At 40.2% G+C, this 18,281-nt stretch overlaps 1 protein-coding gene and 1 pseudogene across 1 annotated transcript in view; both read left to right on the top strand.

The window, feature by feature from the left end:
- Positions 1-2,808, top strand: part of ANKS1A (ankyrin repeat and sterile alpha motif domain containing 1A) — a 240,219-nt gene extending 237,411 nt beyond the window's left edge. Inside the window, exon 25 of the mRNA XM_037843766.1 lies at positions 1-2,808. Within this exon, the coding sequence (XP_037699694.1) occupies positions 1-4 (4 nt within the window). The 3' untranslated portion in view covers positions 5-2,808.
- A 4,133-nt stretch (positions 2,809-6,941) lies between these two features.
- Positions 6,942-18,281, top strand: part of LOC119540708 — a 53,600-nt pseudogene continuing 42,260 nt past the window's right edge.

The raw sequence follows: 18,281 nt of genomic DNA, 5'->3' as shown, positions 1-18,281 counted from the left end.
CTGAGCCACTGAGGAACCACATTGTGCTGCGGAAACATAGCTGTGGGAGCACAGGCTCCTGCCACCACCACCACCACCGTCTCACCTGCAGCTCTGAAGACCAGGTCCAACTTATGCCTGTAGGATCTCCTTTCAGCTGCTTGGCCTGGGCCTGCACCACAGGTCTTGCAGAGAGGCCCCTGCCCTGGCTACAGAGAAGCACTCCAGGTCTCTGGCAGACGAGACTAGAACTCCAGAGGGCCAAGAAGTGACTTGTCCAGTACACTTGTTTTTTAAATAGGAAAAAAAAAATGTTTTTTAAGAACAAATTTTTAACACTTGGCTCAAACCATCAGAATGCCAGCCTTTAAACAAATGGCCATAGGGTCAGAGGATAGGGGAACTGAGATTGGCTAAATGGCCATTCTATCCAGTCCTTCTATCCTCAGCATGGGATCTTGTTATGGTCCAGTGGGTCTGAAGAGAAGGCAGTAGCCTGTGGGTGAATTGGAAGGAGCAGGCTCCAGGGACAAAATTAAGGATATGTGTTAGAATCTGTTCATTGGACCTAACCAAGTTAGTTGCTGTTCTTTACAGACTGCACAACTTCTTGTTCCCGTTTAAAGCTGGTCACAGCCTATTCGGTAAGAGGCACCTGAGCAAAAATAAAGGCTTATGTTCCATTTCTGGGTTCCAAATGTGAACATCAGCAGCTAAGCAGAAGTGAGGCAGCAGCTTCTGATGCAGTAAGTCTGGAGCTAGTGCCCAGGGATCAGAGCACCACACTGGGCTGGTTGCCCACAAGCTCTCCACTGACACCAGACTGCCTGTGCTGAGTCAGAAAGGTGAGAGAGAAGATTTGTTTTGGGCATCAATGGGTGGGTCACTTAAGACTGCTACCTGCCAGTTTGTGATTTGTCTAATCAGGTCTGTATGGGGCTCATTTTGATTCTCTGAATTATTGGTTTGACTGTTGTATTCTCAGCTGGTGGGGCTGAAATATACTTGCTCATCCCTAGCTCCAAGTGAAGGAAAGGCTGAGGTGACAGTCTGATTCTTCCCCATGTGGCCTTCAGGACAGCCTGGCATCCTCTCACACTGCTGCTGTTTCTACCCGCCTGCTGGTGTGCTTTGCTTCTCAGCTTCGGTGGTGTTCTCTTGGAGGGTAGCAGAAACAAAGGGGGCTCATTCCTCTGTAGCTGAGAGGCAGGGCCAGCTCAGCCATGTGAGTGGTACTTTCTGGTATGGGTAGCTGAGAGGAGCATTTCCTCCTGTAGGTACTTTAGCAGACCTCACGTTTTACTGGCACAGTTTATTCTGCGCCTGTGAGAAATCGAACAGGCTTCAGCAGCTGAAGCTTTCTTTGTCAGCAAAGGCTGTGAATTTTTAGCCTCTGTGATTGTCCGGATGGAAGCAGTGCTCTCTCAGCTGACTGGGGGCCGGGCCTATGGGATTCCAGCACAGCAGGTCCTGGGACTCAGCTCCCCACTGGGGTGGAGGCAGGTTATCCTCCTCTTCTCAGTACTACATGAGGACCTTGACGTCTTGAAGTTTTTGACATTGCTTCCTGCTCCTTTCAGGGCCTGTGAGGATTTCCATCCACTAAAACTGTACAGTATTTAGCCTCTGCTTTCGTCTTAAGAATTGACAAGGAAACCTAAGATTCTTGGGCAGATGTGCTGCTTCTGCTGCAATGCTGATGCTGGTGCCCTTTTTTTCATCCTGAAGAAGAGCACTTCTTACCTAAGGCCTGGTTGGTGGTTGGCAACCCAAAAAGAAACCTGTGTACACTACAATGAGTTCCTCAAGCTGTTTTTTTGTTTTGTTTTGAAATCATATTTAGGTGTTTTCTCCCCCTTGAAGCTGCTATGTATATCTTCTTTATTTATTCCAGGTGTTTTTAGATTGGAAAGCCTTGACTAGTCCTCTCTGGCTCTGGGTTTTGTTTTGAGATCAGTTTATTTCTGAATATTCAAAAAAGGAAAGTGACTGGGTCTTTCTTTTTTTCTTCCTTTCCTTCTTTACTTTTTTTTTTTAATCCTTTTCTGGGGAGGGTACTCCCTTAGAAAGGAATGTTGAAACTTTAAGGACAGGCTTCAAGTGGGAAAACCCCTGCTTTTGCACTTCTCTAAGTGCAAGGCATGCAATCTGGCAAACTCTGTCACTGCATTTCTGAACTGTGAAGGAGCCCCTTTAGGTGGGAAACTTAAAGTGGGTTCGGTACTGTCACTGACTGCAGGCTCTCTGCTGCTCTTTCTCGTCTGCTTGCAGTATGATTTTCCTCCTGATGGGCTCTGCCTTTGCAACGCTCTGCATGCTTCTTGGGTCTCTAGAGTCAGATACTGGGGAGTTCCTTGAGAAGCCTCAAGTGAGAGCAGGCAGCAAGCATAGTTGCAGTCGTCAAAATACTAGAAAGCTAGTCTGGACTTGGACTGTCTTTCAGCTCACCTCAGACACCCAGGCCTGCAGAAGGACTGTCAGATGCAGTTCACAAAAGAGTGTTTTTGCTAATGGTGTGGCAATGGGACTGAATTTTTTAAAAAATGTTATTTAAACTTTGTCTCTGTATTTTGATACTTGAATGACTTCCCCTTTTATTTTACTGTACATATGATTGTTATTCTGTCCAATTTTTGTCAGAATTATAAACATCCTGTGGTACCAAACATAACCAATCTGTGCAACAACATAGACTGACCTCACTACACAAGACAGCGTGTAAATATCCCTGGGCGTCCAGCTTTGTTTTTTTTTGTTTTGTTTTGTTTTGTTTTCTCTAACTGTACAACTTAGAACAGACTGAATTAATAAACAAGAATCAACTTAAAACCAGCCTTATTTTTGGAGTTTTTGATTGAATTGGAAAGTTTTTTGATTGTTTTCTGGCAGACATGTGGACACAGGCCAGACACCGGCTCCAGGTCAGTGATGAGTGCCCGGCTCTGTAGAGCTGGGATGACAGTTTTGGAAATTCTGGTTTCTCTCTAGCACTTGTCACCAGATAGCTGCCAAGGACTGTCAGTTATTGTTAATCCTGTTTAGGTGCAAGGGCCCCACTATTTACCTTCCCTTCCTTATGAACAGCTTGTCCTGAATACCAAGCAGGGGCAAAGTTCTAGTTATTGCTACAGATAGATTTCCTCTGCATCCTAGTCTGGTCTCATTCCACGGACATTTATGCACACCTGTGGAGAAGACAGCATGGCGATCTAGAGCTGTAAAAGGAAAATTTCCCCCTTAAGGAACTTAGTTTGATTGTAGAAGTTAAAATTTTAGACGTAGACAACTAGTTACTGGCCGACAGCAGCTTTGTGACGCCCATAAGGCAGTCTAAGGGCATCAGGTATTTAGAGGGACAAAGGAGTCCCAGTGATCTGGGTGGCAAGGGGAAAGGGGGGTGTGGGGGGGTGGTATCCAAGCTGGAATTTAAAGGGTAGAATTTGGATAGGCAAAAATGATTGCCTGCCAATTTTCCAAACCCAAACTATGGAAAGCCTCACATTCTGGACTAAGGGGTTCATCTTCCTAGCTCCCCTTTGCTCCCTGGCTCAGGCAGGAGAGAAAGGCCTGGTGTGACTAGCGCCATTGCCCCACTGGACACAGGCTACCAGGACACCTGGCCACCATCCTAATCTCCTCTGGTGCCACTCAGTACCTTACAAGCAATGCCCTTCCTTGCCCTATCCAACTCCAGTACTGCAGGACTGATTGTGCCTTGGGTGGGCCTGATGGGGGGCAAAAGGTAGACCAGTTCATGTTGGGCACCTGGGCCTGCTGTTTAAGCCACAGGCAGCACCACATGTGGCTAAATGGGAACCAGAGTTGAATAGAAGGGAAAAGTGAAAGGACTGGGAGGAAGAATAGGTTGGGGCAGCCTCAAGGAAGGACTAGATGGGACGCACTCAAAAGCACTGCATCCAGCCACCCCTCCCCACCTCACCTTTCCCTGTTTCTCTCTAACTCACTAAATAGCAGGTCTGCACGTTGGTTTCTCAGGACCTGAAAGCAGGAAGAGCTGCCAGGAGTGGGCACTGCCTTCTGATCTGTGTCTTAGAGTGTGAAGTAGATTCTCACATGCCCTCTTCCATTTGTCCCTCTCTCCCCCTTCAGAGGCTATCTCTGCCACACTCCCCCACATCCTCCCCAGTCTCCCCTTTACAGATTCTCAATGGTGCAGGCTCAAAGGTGGCTGGCACAGTAGTACTCTAGGCTGAGCTGTAGCCGGTCCACTGAAGAGGAAGAGCTTTACAAATTGGAGCACTTTTCAGGGTACCTCAGAACACCCATCAATCATCTTTAGCTACCTCGGGCTTTGTAAACCTAGAAGATATCCAGGTCGCATCCATATACCTACATATCGGGATAGGCAGACCTTTCAGTTTGAGGATGTCATGAAATTCAAACTGTGGGTCTCACAGCAACAGGTGTCATGAATTAACACCCAAGGAGACCAGAGGTTTGAATTACCCCTTTCTCAGTGCAGCCTTTAGAACTCTGTGACTGCTTCTTTCAGGACTTGGCTGCCTGGAACACTCATAAACAAGCATTTACCAAATATAAAGATACCCCTAACAGCGTAAAATATTCAGTAAATGGAGCTGAGACAATTGGGTGACCATCAAGGGTGGGGGACTCCCACTTCCTCCCTATGCCAATTAAATTTCAGATAGCTCACATATTTAAATGTTTGGAAAAAAAAATGAAACCACAACAGAGCTAGAAGAGAGCACTTCTTTTTCATAATGCTGGTACAAGAAAGGCCATTCCAAGCAGGTGACAAAACCTTGAATCCATTTTTAAACCATATTCAACTATATAAACTCAACTACATAAAAATCAAACATTTCTGCAAAGCAAATGTACCATAAAAAAGAAACAACTGAAAAAAAAATAATTCTGTACCACATGTAACAAAGGGCAACTTTACAATAGCTATCAAAATGTAAAATGAAACTTCTGCTTCCAGGAAGATAGAGTAGATGTACTTTTTCCTATTCTTCCCACAAAACACAAAAATCTTGGATATTATATATAAAACAAATAGAAGAAGCCTCTGAAGATGAAGAGAAGGCAAAACCAGCTAGGTATGACACAGTGGTGAACCCCCTGGGTTTTCTTTTTGTCTCAAATATCCCAGACTTGGAACTGAAGAAGCTGGCAACCCAGAACACCAATGGGCCAAGACAACAAAAAGCCCAAATGATGAAAAAGTTTTGGTACTGGATGCTAATGATGACAACACACCATTATGAATGTAGTGAATACCATGAATTGTACACTTAGAAATTATTAAAATGGGAATTTTTTGTCATATATATATATATATATGTTACAGTTTTTTTAAAAAAGTTCCTTAACCCCAACAGAAGCCTGTTCTCTCTAGCAAAGAATCAGGAAAGCAGCAGCCTAGCATGACAGAAAACTTGTGGCTGCTCTACTGCAGCCAAACAGAAAAAAAACCGACCCCCACACCCACCCATGCCAGCAAAGGCCAAATGGAGACTCTGGACTTAAGCCATCAGCAGTAATGAGGAGCCCCCACCTGGGGTGTCAGAGGAAGCTGAGTGAGGAACCTGGACTTCTACCCTCGCCCACCCCAGCAGTAACAAGGCAGAACTCCCCTCCTTCCCCTGCCACAGTAGTGTCAGAGAAAGTCAGCTAAAACATGCTTACATCAGACCCAGAACCAGGAAGATCTCAAACACAATGAAAAGAATACAATCAATAGATGCCAGTGCCAAGGTGACACATTACAGTTCTCTGACAGATTTGAAAGCAGCCATGATAAAAATGCTTTAAAGACAATTATGACTATGTTTGAAACAAAAAAGTAGTCTCAGCAAAAAACAAAAACAAAAACAAAAAACAAAACAAAAACCAAGATACAAAGAAGAGCCAAGTGGAAATTTCAGAACTGCAAAATACACCAACTGAAACAAAAAGCTCAGTGGATAGGCTCATCAGCAGAACAGAGGGGGCAGAAGAAAGAATCTGTGAACTGGAAAACAGAACAATACAGATTACCCAATCTTAACAACAGAGAGAAAATAGACTGGAAAAATAATGAACAGAGTCTCACGGTCCTGTGGGACTATGACAAAAGATCTAACATCATGCAATTGTAGTCCTGGAAGAAGAGAAGGGAGGAGGGGACTGAAAAAGTGCTCAAAGAAATAATGGCCAAAAATTTCCCAAATTTGGCAAGAGACATAAACCCACAGATTCAGAAGCTGAGCAAATCCCATAAAAGGCAGACACAAAGAAATCCATGCCAAGATATGTAATAGTTAAATTTCTGTAAACTAAAGACAAAAAAATCTTGAAAGCAGCATGAGATAAATGACCCCTTACCTATAAGGAAAAACAGTTTGAATGGAAGTGGATTTCTGTTCAGAAAATGTGGAAGCCATAAGGGAGTGACACAGTATTTTTCAGGTGCTAAAAGAACTGTCAACCCTTTTTAGGTTCTAAAGAATTGGGGTAGCTGGTGGTGGATACCTGAAACTATCAAACTACAACCCAGAACCCATGAATCTCGAAGACAGTTGTATAAAAATGTAGCTTATGAGGGGTGACAATGGGATTGGGAAAGCCATAAGGACCACACTCCACTTTGTCTAGTTTATGGATGGATGAGTAGAAAAATAGGGGAAGGAAACAAACAGACAAAGGTACCCAGTGTTCTTTTTTACTTCAACTGCTCTTTTTCACTCTAATTATTATTCTTGTTATTTTTGTGTGTGTGCTAATGAAGGTGTCAGGGATTGATTTAGGTGATGAATGTACAACTATGTAATGGTACTGTAAACAATCAAAAGTATGATTTGTTTTGTATGACTGCATGGTATGTGAATATATCTCAATAAAATGAAGATTAAAAAAAAAAAAGAACTGTCAGGCTGTGAGAGGCAGTAGCAGCAGCAGCAGTGGAATAGCAGTGGCAGCTGTGGGGGTTTCAGAAGATGGTGCTGATTAAGGAATTCCATGTGGTTGTGCCATGTTCTGTTCAGGAGTATCAGGTTGAACAGCTTTATTCTGTGGCTGAAGCTAGTAATGAAACTGATGGTGCAGAAGGAATTGAAGTCTTAAAACTGAACCTTACGAGAATGATGGAGAACAGGGACAGTATACACGCAAAATTTATCACCTAAAGAGCAAAGTTCCAGCTCTCATGAGGATGACTGCTTCTGAGGATTCCTTGGTGTTTTATGAAAAAGGCTGGGACACAAACCCCTACTGTCAAACAGTTGTAATGAATAAAGATATGAAAGATGATTTCTTCATTAAAATTGAAATACGGCACCAACCAGACTTGGAAACATTAGAAAGTGTGCACGATTTAGATCCTAACACATGAAAAAACCATTTAAATCGTCCACATACATAGATATCACAGACTGAAGTCAAGTTCCTTGAGTCAGCAGACTACAAAACTGATGAAGACCCGGCATTATTCCAATCAGTTAAGAGGTCCTTTGGGACCCAACTGGAAGAAGAAGCTGGCAAACAACCTAGACTGCCCTAAAATGTGTGACTATAAGCTGATAACCATCAAATTCAAGTGGTGGGGACTACAAAGCAAAGTAGAAAATTTCATTCAGAAGCAAGAAAAATAGATATTTTTGAACTTTCATCACCAGCTTTTTTGTTGGATTGATAAGTGGATTGATCTGACAATGGAAGACATTAGAGGGATGGAAGCTGAAACTCAGGAAGAACTAGAAACAGTGTGTAAGAAGGATTCCCTTCTGAGGCAATGTCAACTGCTGATGTTTAGATCAGGGTCAGAGACAATATCAAACTGTTTAGGTAATCAAGGTCAAGTGAGGGGGAAAAGTGCAGCCACTAGAACAGTATCTTCTAGTGTTGATGATTCCCAGACATGTGCTTACAACTTTGTACACACATGCAGAGGTTCCCAACCACGTGTATACGTGTGTGTGTACATCTGTAGCTGTAGATGAAATGCATGTCGAGCTACAGCTAAAGGTACCCACACTTGTGTGTATATACTGAAGGGATTAGTACAATATCGCCAAAGTATGTACCTATCTATCTTCGGCAAGGGCACAGAAATCAATATTTTCAATATATATACCTGGAACAGATTTTAATTATCAGAGTAATATCATTAATGGCAAATTGACTGCAACATTATACTAGCTGGTATGTTTCATAAATGTCAAGTTGTGGAGGGATAGATAGGTAGGAAGATAGATAGCCTTTAAAAAAAATTGGTCAGATTTCTGGGAAGATGGCGGAGTGTATAAGGTGGAGCAGGCTTCTCCTCCATGAAAGAAACCAGAGAGGGGCCAGGTCTGTGGTTTCGGGATGTGACGACCACAAAGCAACCCCTACAGTATGTGGTGGGGACATGGAAAAAAACGTGGAAATGGTGCCTCGAGGGGCGGGGTGAGTTTGGTCAGGACAGCCTCCCAGGGCCGGCAGCAGTGAGGCGGCCACTGGGCAAGGGAATGAATAGTGGCTGCCCACTCCTGTGCACCCATCTTGGCAGTTAGCTGGGAAAGTGATACTTAATAGCCATACAGCTGCAAGCTCACATGAGAGAACCTGGGAGACAGCATTTACTGTCCCCCCATGGAAGTCCGGGGTGTGCACCAGAAAGAAGCAGGGATAGGGGAGGGTGCCAAACGTAGGCACCAGGAGCCCCTACAACACCCCGGAGGCTTGTGGGTTCACAGCAGGCAGGGAGTGGGGCATGTCTGTGCTGGGGGGTGCCCTTGACTGGACTCCCTGCTGAACTGTGCAGGGCCCACACTGCAGCCCCAAGGAAGGCAGTCCCCAGTACACACGGCGAACTGGTGTAGTGACTGGTTGCTCACCCAAGTTGGACCCCACCCAGCACATAGGAGAAGTTCCGGGAAGACTGGCTTGAGAGTGAAAGGCAGCTCAAGAGCACCACCTACTGTTAGGATAGAGAAACTTCAATCCAGTAAGCTACAGCTCTGCTAAATAATATATAAATGCTCAAATAAGGTTATTTTGGGAAATGCTGCGCTGCATTATCAAGACAAGGAAATGCCCCAAAGCCAGCAGAAAATCATACAGCACCTGAAGAATCTAGAAGATACAGAGAAGCCAAATGAACAAATTAAAAAGGTGGAAGAGACACAAAATTTGGAGCAATTAAAGATGTACATGCAAATCTCCAAAAATATTTCAACGAGATAGCTAAAGACATAAGGGCCATCAAGGAGACACTTGAAGAGCACGAAGAATTTGAGAGCATAATTTTAAAAATAGATCTTATGGAAATAGACACTGGGGATCAAATTAAAAATATACTAGAGACAACAGATTTGAAGAGGCAAAAGATGGAATAAGTGCACTAGAGGATATAACAATTGAATGCAAATGCACAAAAGAACAAATGGTGAAAAAATTGAAAAATTTGAACTGGATCTCAGAAATTATGGACGACGTGAAACGAACAAATATAAGCATCATTAGTGTCTAAGAGAAGAGAAGGATAAAGGGCTATGAAGAGTGTTTCAAGACATAGTTGGAGAAAACTTCCCAACCCTTCTAAGCGACATAAATATGCAAATCAAAGATGCCCAACAAATACCAAATAGAATAAATCCAAATAAAACCATTCCGAGACATATACTGATCAGATTGTCAAATGCTGAGGAGGAGAAAGCCCTGAGGCATCAAGAGAGAAGCAATTCACCACATACAAGGTAAACAACGTAAGACTAAGTACTGACTACTCAGCAGCCACCTTGGAGGTGAGAGGCAATGGTATGACATATTTTAGATTCTGAAAGAGAAAATTTTTTCAGTCAAGAATTCTTTATCCAGCAAAGCTCTCCTTCAGAATTAGGAAGAATTTAAAATCTTCACAGACAAACAAATGCTGAGAGAATTTGTTAACAAGAGACCTGCCCTGCAAGACATGCTAAAAGGAGCTCTACCAGCTGAGAAAAAAAGGAAGGAGAGAGCAGTCTGGAGAAGGACACAGATTAACTTAAAGAAGAAAAAGATTGGGGTGGGGTGGGGAGGAATAGATCTAACAACTAAAACCCAAAGATAAGATGGCTGGTTCAAGAACTCTTTCATATTAATAACCTTGAATGTGAATGGATTAAACTCTCTAATTAAGAGATACAGAGTGGTAGAATGGATTAAAAAGTATGACTCATCAATATGCTGTTTACAAGAGACTCATCTTAGACCCTGCAACACTAAGAGACTGAAAGTGAAAGGATGGAAAAAAATATTCTACACAAGCTACAGCCAAAAGAAAGCAAGGGTAGCTACACTAATATCAGACAAAATATACTTTAAATGCAAAGATGTCATGAGACAAAAGGAGAACACTATATATTAATAAAAGGGACAATTCACCAAGACAAAATAACAATCATAAATGTTTATGCACCCATTCAAGGAGCTCCAAAATACATGAGATAGACATTGGCAAACTGAAGACAATAGACACGTCTACATTAATAGTGGGGGACTTCAATACATAACCCTCTTCTATAGATGGAACAACCAGACAGAACCAATAAGAAAACTGAGAACCTAAACATTATGATAAATGAATTAGACTTAAAAGACATATAGAGATCATTATATCCCAAAGTACCAGGATATGCATTCTTCTCTAGTGCCCAGGGAATGCTCTCAAGGATAGATCATATGCTGGGGCCCAAAACAAGTCTTAATAAATTTGAAAACTTTGAAATTATTCAAAGCACATTCTCTGACCATAATGGAATACAACTAGAAATGAATAACCACCAAAGAACCAGCTCTTTCACAAATTTGTGCTGGATAAGCAAAATACTCCTAAACAACCAGTGGGTCAAAAAAGAAATTGCAAGATACATTGGTAAATATCTAGAGTTGAATGAATATGAGAACACAACATACCAAAACCTGTGGGATGCAGCGAAGGTAGTGCTGAGAGGGAACTTTTTAGTTCTAAATGCATATATCAAAAAGCAAGAAAGAGCTAAAACCAAAGACCTACCTGCACAGCTGAAGAAGCAAACTAACCCTAAAGCAAGTAGAAGAAAAGAAATAACAAAAATTAAAGCAGAAATAAATGAGCTGGAGAACAACAAAAAAAAGAATAAATAAAACCAAAATTTGGTTCTTTGAGATCAACAAGAGTAACAGACCCTTAGTTAGACTGACAACATCAAAAAAAGAGAAAACCCAAATAAACAGAATTAGAAATGATAAGGGGATAATTACTATGGATCCCAACGAAATTTAAAAAAAAAAAAATGAGGATACTATCAACAACTGCGTGCCAACAACTAGACAATTTAGAGGAAATGGATGATTTCTGGAATCACATAAACAACTTAGACCGTCCCAAGAAGAAATAGAAGACCTCCGCAAACCAGTTGCAAACAAAGAGTTCTAATCAGTCATCAAAACAAAAGCTGAGACAGATGACTTCACAGGAATTTTACCAAATTTTCCAAAAAGAACTGACACCATTCTTGCTCAAACTCTTTAAAAAAATTGAAGAAAAAGGAACACTACCTAACTCATTTCATGAAGTTACTATCACTCTGATACCAAAACCAGATCAAGTTACTAAAAAAAGGAAAACTATAGGCCAATCTCCCTAATGAATATAAATGCAAAAATTTTCAAGAAAATACTTGCAAATTGAATCCAAAGGCACATTAAAAGAATTATACACCATGACCAAGTGGGGTTCATTCCTGGCATGCAAGGATGTTTCAACATGAGAAAATCAATTAATGTAATATAACACATCATTCCGGTTTGCTAATGCTGCCATTTGCAAAACACCAGAAATGGATTGGCTTTTATAAAGGGGGTTTATTTTGTTACAAAGTTACAGTCTTAAGGCCATAAACTGTCCAAGGTAAGGCATCAACGATAGGGTACCTCCACAGAAGAACACCGCTGGCGTCTGGAAAACTGCTGTCAGCTGGGAAGGCACAGGCACATGGCTGGCATCTGTTCCAGGATTCTGGTTTCAAAATGGCTTTCTCCTCTCTTAGCTGCAGCAGTTCTCCAAAATGTCACTCTTAGCTTCTCTCAGGTTGTGTTTCAAAATGGCATTCTCCAAAATGTCTCTGTGTCAGCTTCTCGGTGCAAACTCTGGGATAGTACCTCCAAAGCATCAGCAAAGCTCTGCTTTCAACAGCTTTCAATCAGCAAAGCTCTGCTTTCAGCCACAAAGCTCTGCTTTCAACAGTTGCTGTAAGTTGCAGCAACAAGCTCCTTCTGTCTGAGCTCTTATATAGTGCTCTAGTAAACTAATCAAGGCCCAAGCTGAATTGGCAGGGCCACACCTCCATGGAAATTCTCTAATCAGAGTTATCACCTGCAGTTGGTTGGGTCACATCTCAATGGAAAAACCTAATCCAAAGGTTCCAACTTAATCAACATTAATATGTCTGCCCACACAAGTCTGCATCAAAGAACATGGAGTTTTAGGGAACATAATATATCCAAACCAGCATACATATTAACAAATTGAAAGGGAAAAATCAGATATCATCTCAATAGATGCTGAAAAAGCATTCGACAAAATTCAACATCCCTTTTTGATAAAAACACTTTAAAAGGGAGGAGTTGAAGGAAACTTCCTCAATAAAATAAAGGGCATATATGAAAAACCCACAGCCAGCATAGTACTCAACAATGAGAGGCCAAAAGCCTTCCCCCTAAGATTTAAAGTGAGACAAGGATGCCCGCTGTCACCTCTTTTGTTTAATATTGTGCTAGGAGTTCTAGCCAGAGCAATTCGCCAAGACAAAGATATAAAAGGTACCCAAATTGGAAAGGAAGAAGAAAACTGCCATTATTTGGAGATGAATGAGTTATATTTGGAAAATCCTGAGAAATAAATGATAAAGCTACTTGAGCTAATACAAAAATTCAGCAGACTGGTGGGATATAAAATTAATGCACATAAGTCAGTAATGTTCCTATACACTAGTAATGACCTAACTGAAGAGGTAATAATAAAAAAAAAATTCCATTCACAATAGCAACTAAAAAAAATCAAGTATATAATTGATTGATTTTATAATAAACTTAACTAAGGATGTGAAAGACTTCTTCTCAGAAAATCACAAAACTTTTGCTGAAAGAAATAAAAAAGGACCTAAATAGATGGAAAGATACTCTTTGCTCATGGACAGGAAAGGTAAACATCATTAAGATGCCAATTCTACTCAAACTGATCTACAGATTCAATGCAATTCCAATCAAAATTCCAACAATCTACTTTGCAGACTTGGAAAAGCTAGTTACCAAATTTATTTGGAAGGGAAAGGGGCTTTCCCAAAAACTTCCTAAAAAAGAATGAAATGGAAGGATTTATACTTTCAGACTTTGAAGCCTACTATACAGCCACAGTGGTCAAAACAGCATAGTATTGGCATAAAGATAGACATATTGATCAATGGAATCAAATTGAGAGTTTGGAAATAGACCCCCAGATCTACGGTCAACTGATTTTTTATAAAACCTCCAAATACACAGAACTGGGGCAGAACAGAGTCTTGAACAAATGGGGCAGGGAGAACTGGATAGCCATAACCAAAAGAATGAAAGAGGACCCATACCTCACACCCCATACAAAAATTAACTCAAAGTGGATCAAAGACCTCAATATAAGAGACTGCTCAATAAAATTCTTGGAAGATAATATAGGGAAATATCTTCAGGACCTAGCAATAGGAAGTAGCTTCTTAGCCCTTAATCCCAAAGCACAGGCAACAAAAGAAAAATAGATAAATGGGAACTCCTCAAAATCAAAAGCTTCTGTGCCTCAAAAAACTTTGTCAAAAAGGTAAAGAGGCAGCCAACTCAATGGGAGAAAATATTTGGAAACCATATATCTGATAAGAAAATGATATCCTATCCTGCATATTTAAAGAAATCCTATAATTCAACAATAGTACAAACAGCCCAATTATAAAATGTGGCAAAAGATATGAAAAGGCATTTTTTTCCAAAGAGGAAATACCAATGACTAAAAAACACATGAAAAAAATGTTCATCTTCACTAGCTTTTAGAGAAATGCAAATCAAAACCACAAGATACCATCTCACACCGATAAGAATGGCTGCCATTAAACAGAAAACAATAAATGCTGGAGAGGATGTGGACAAATTAGAACTCTTATTCTTTGCTGGTGGGAATGCATAATCGTATAGCCACTGCGGAAGACAGTTTGGCAGTTTCTCAGAAAACTAGATATCGAGTTGCCCTACAATTTGGCAATTCCACTTCTCAGTATATACCCAGAAAATCTGAACGCACTGACGCAAACAGACATTTGTACATTGTTCCAGTCTGTTAATGCTGCCATTATGCAAAATACCAGGCATGGGTTCGCTTTTTTAAAGGGGATTTATGTGGGTACAAATTTAAAGTTCTAAAGCCATATGATTTTTGGAAATTTCCTATGTAACTACTTGGTAAATCATACTTTGAAAGTTATCACCTTTTTGCATATATGTTATATTTCACAATAAGGAAATAACTGAAACTGGAACTGCAACCCATAATGACTTTCTTTGAAATTTGCTAACTACTTGTTAAGTTGCAATTGGAAAGTTATCACTTCCATGTATATATGTTATATTCCACAATAAAAAATATTTTTAAAAAGTGAGAAGAAAAGCAAAAACAGAAACAAACACAAAAAGAACTGTCAACCCAATATCTTAATATCCCCATGAACCCCATGAATATATACTTCAGGAATGAAGGGCAAATCAAGACATTCTCAGATGAAAGAAAACTAAGGGACTTTGTCACCAGCACACCTACCCTAAAAAAATGGCAAAAGGAAATGTGTCTAAACAGAAAGGAAATGAAAAAAGAAGGAACCCTGGAACATAAGTAAGGAAGAAAGCACACGTAAACAAAAATATGGGTAAATACAATAAGACTCTCTTTCTTGTCTTGAGTTTTCTAAATCATGTTCAATTGTTTGAAGTAAAATTTTTTTTTTTTGGCTTTTATAAAAGGGGGTTTATTTGGTTACACAGTTACAGTCTTAAGGCCATAAAGTATCCATCAACAAAGAGTAACTTCACTGGAAAAAGGCCATTGGCATCTGGAAAACTGTTAGCTGAGAAGGCACGTGGCTGGCGTCTGCTTGCTCCCAGGTTGCGTTTCAAAATGGCGTTCTCCAAAATGTTTACATCAGCTTCCAATGGCTGTCTTCAAAATGTCTGTCTCAGTTTCAGCTATCTGTGAGCTCCTTCTGTCTGATCTCATATAGTGCTCCAGTGAACTAATCAAGGCCTACGCTGAATGGGTGGGACCACGCCTCCATGGAAATTATCACCTACAGTTGGGTGGGTCACCTCTCCATGGACATTGAACCAATAGGTTCCAACCCAATCCACACTAATACATCTGCCCCCACAAGAATGCATTAAAGAATATGGCTTTTTCTGGGGGACATAAATATACAAACCGGTACAGATGGCAAAGCCCTGGCTCCTAGAATCTCTGAAGCTCCCTGTTTCCCTTCTGGATGGTAACCACTTTCTTGGATACCTGTTTCTGGATCTCCCTTAAGAAAAAGTTTATGATTATACCACCCTATGTAAGTACCTAGGCCTACCAGTGTTTTATGTATTTTGTTGTAAACACATTTCACTTTTTTCTGCATGAAGTAAAATTTTTAACTGATGTGCTTCTAATATATGCAGAGGGAGGATTAAAGACAATTATATTTTAAATGAGAGGATAACAGGCTGTAAAGGGAGGTAAGGTTTCTATTCTTTATTCTACTAGGTAAAATGATGATACCAGTAGACTGTGACAAGCTATCAATCTAAGTAATATCTAGAGCAACCATTAAAAACAAGCCATTCAAATAGACACACTAAAAAACTATAGGTAAAATGGAATTCTAAAAATTGTTCAAGTAACAGAGAGGCAGGAAAAAGAAAAGAAAAATGAAAAACAGAAAACAAAAAATAAGAGACATAAGCCCTAAATATCAACAATCACATTAACTGTAAATGGCCTAAATATACCATTTAAAGACAGATTGGCAGAGCAGATTAAAAAACATTAGCCACCTATATTCTGTGTACAAGAAATTCACTTCAAATATAACAATCTAGGAAGATTGTTTATAATGGAAAAGTAAAGTAAAATAGTGGGAAAAAATCTCTCATGCAAATATTAATCAAAGTAGACTTACATTGGCTATATTGGAAACAGAAAATAATAGGAAAAAAATAGTGAAACAAAGAGCTGTTCTTTGAAAAGATTAATAAAATTAACAACACTCTAGAGGCAGAAAAAGAAAGAGAAAACATAGTTTACCAACATCAGGGATGAAACCAGAAATATTACTACAAACTTTGAAGACATGAAATTAACCCTACATACATAAATTTGACAACTTAGACAAATGGACCAATTCCTCAGAAAACAAACTAGCACCACTCACCCATATGAAATAGATTATTTGAATAGCCCTGTAATGATGGAATCCATAATTTTAAAACTTCCAAAATAAAAAAATCTCTAGGCCTAGATAGGTTTCATTGGAGAATTCTATAAAATGTTTTAAAAATATACACCAATTCTACACTATCTCTTCCAAGAAATATAAGAGTAGGTAACACTTCTTGATTTATTCATGTTATGAAGCAAGTATTACTCCTTACAAACAAAGTACAGATCAATGTCCCTCATAAGTATAGACACAAAAATCCCTAACAAAATATTGGCAAGTAGAATTCAGCAATATATAAAAAGAATTACATATCATGACTAAGTGAGATTTATTCCAGGGCTGTATGGCTGGTGAATATTTGAAGATCAATCAATATAACCCACTATATTAACAGGCTAAAGAAGAAAAAAAACCAGGATCATTTCAATTGATATAGAAAAAGCATTTGGCAATATTCAACACCCATTCACAAATGGGAATAGAAGTTAATAATATCTCCCAAAGACGTCCATATCCTAATCATAGAACCAGTGAATATGTTACCTTACATAGCAAAAGCTACTTGGCAGATGTGATTAAGTTAAGGATTCTGGGATGGGGAGATTATCCTGGATTATCCAGGTGAGCCCTAAATCCAGTCACAAGTGTCATAAGAAAGAGGCAGAGGGAGATTTGATACATACAGAAAAAAAGGAGACAATGTGACCACAGAGGCCCATGTGCTGGAAAAGGCAAGGAATGGATTCTGCCCTAGAGCCTCTGGAGGAAGCATGGTCCTGTGAACACCTTGGTTTCAGCCAGTGAAACTGATTTCAGACTTCTGAAATAGATATTTTATGAGAATAAATTTATGAGATAGTAAATTTCTGTTATTTTAAGCCATCTAGTTTGTGATAATTTGTTACAGCCTATACAAATACTCCCCTCCAGCCTCCAGAAGGAAAGCACCTCTGGCTACATCTTCAATTTAGTCCATAAGACTCATTTCAGGCTTCTGATACCCGTAACAGTAAGATAATAAATTTGTGTTGTTTTAAGCCACTAAGTTTGTAGTAATTTGTTATAGCAGCAATAGGAAACTAATAGAGTAGGGAGCTCCAAGGATCAGTGGTGACTTCACTGAAGCAACTCTTAAGAGGGCAAAAACTGGCAGAATCAACTTTTTCAGAAGTCTGGAATATAATGAAAACTTACAATAATCAAGGGAGTGCTTCATGAAGAAAGAGGCTGCTAAATATTGATGAGAAAGTATCGTGGCATTTTTACTTACCCTCTGTGATGGTTAATTTTGTGTTAACTTGGCTAGGTTAGAGGGTCCAGTTGATCAGAGGTATAACTTGAACTTCCAAAGAAGAGTCAAGGCCCCTCAATCAGTTCCCAGACTTGAGACAGTTTATATACGTCTCAATGAAGGGGAGGCTGGGTTCCCTGGAGGAAAGACCCTACTGCACTGCCAAAAATTTATACTTTAATCTTTTCATAGTCTTCCCCAAAGGCACATATGGCCTTTTACCATGGTGACTGTACACTGGGAAAAAGGAAACAGACTTTGTGGGGAATGCTGGACACAGGCTCTGAAGTGACACTAATTCCAGGAGACCCAAAACATCATTGTGGTCCACCAGAGTATGGGTTTATGGAGGCCAGGTGATCAATGGAGTTTTAACTCAGGTCCATCTCACAGTAAGTCCAGATGGCACCCAACCCCATCCTGTGGTTCTCAAGTTCCAGAATGCATAACTGGAATAGACATACTGAGCAACTGGCAGAATCCCCACATTGATTCCTTGACCTACATATAGAGTGAGGGCTATTATGGTAGGAAAAGCCAAGTGGAAGCCA

The sequence above is a fragment of the Choloepus didactylus genome, chromosome 7, assembly GCF_015220235.1.
Source record: "Choloepus didactylus isolate mChoDid1 chromosome 7, mChoDid1.pri, whole genome shotgun sequence".
Lineage (NCBI taxonomy): Eukaryota > Metazoa > Chordata > Mammalia > Pilosa > Megalonychidae > Choloepus > Choloepus didactylus.
Note: the sequence above shows the minus strand (reverse complement) of the source record. Positions and strands in the feature narration are given on the sequence as shown.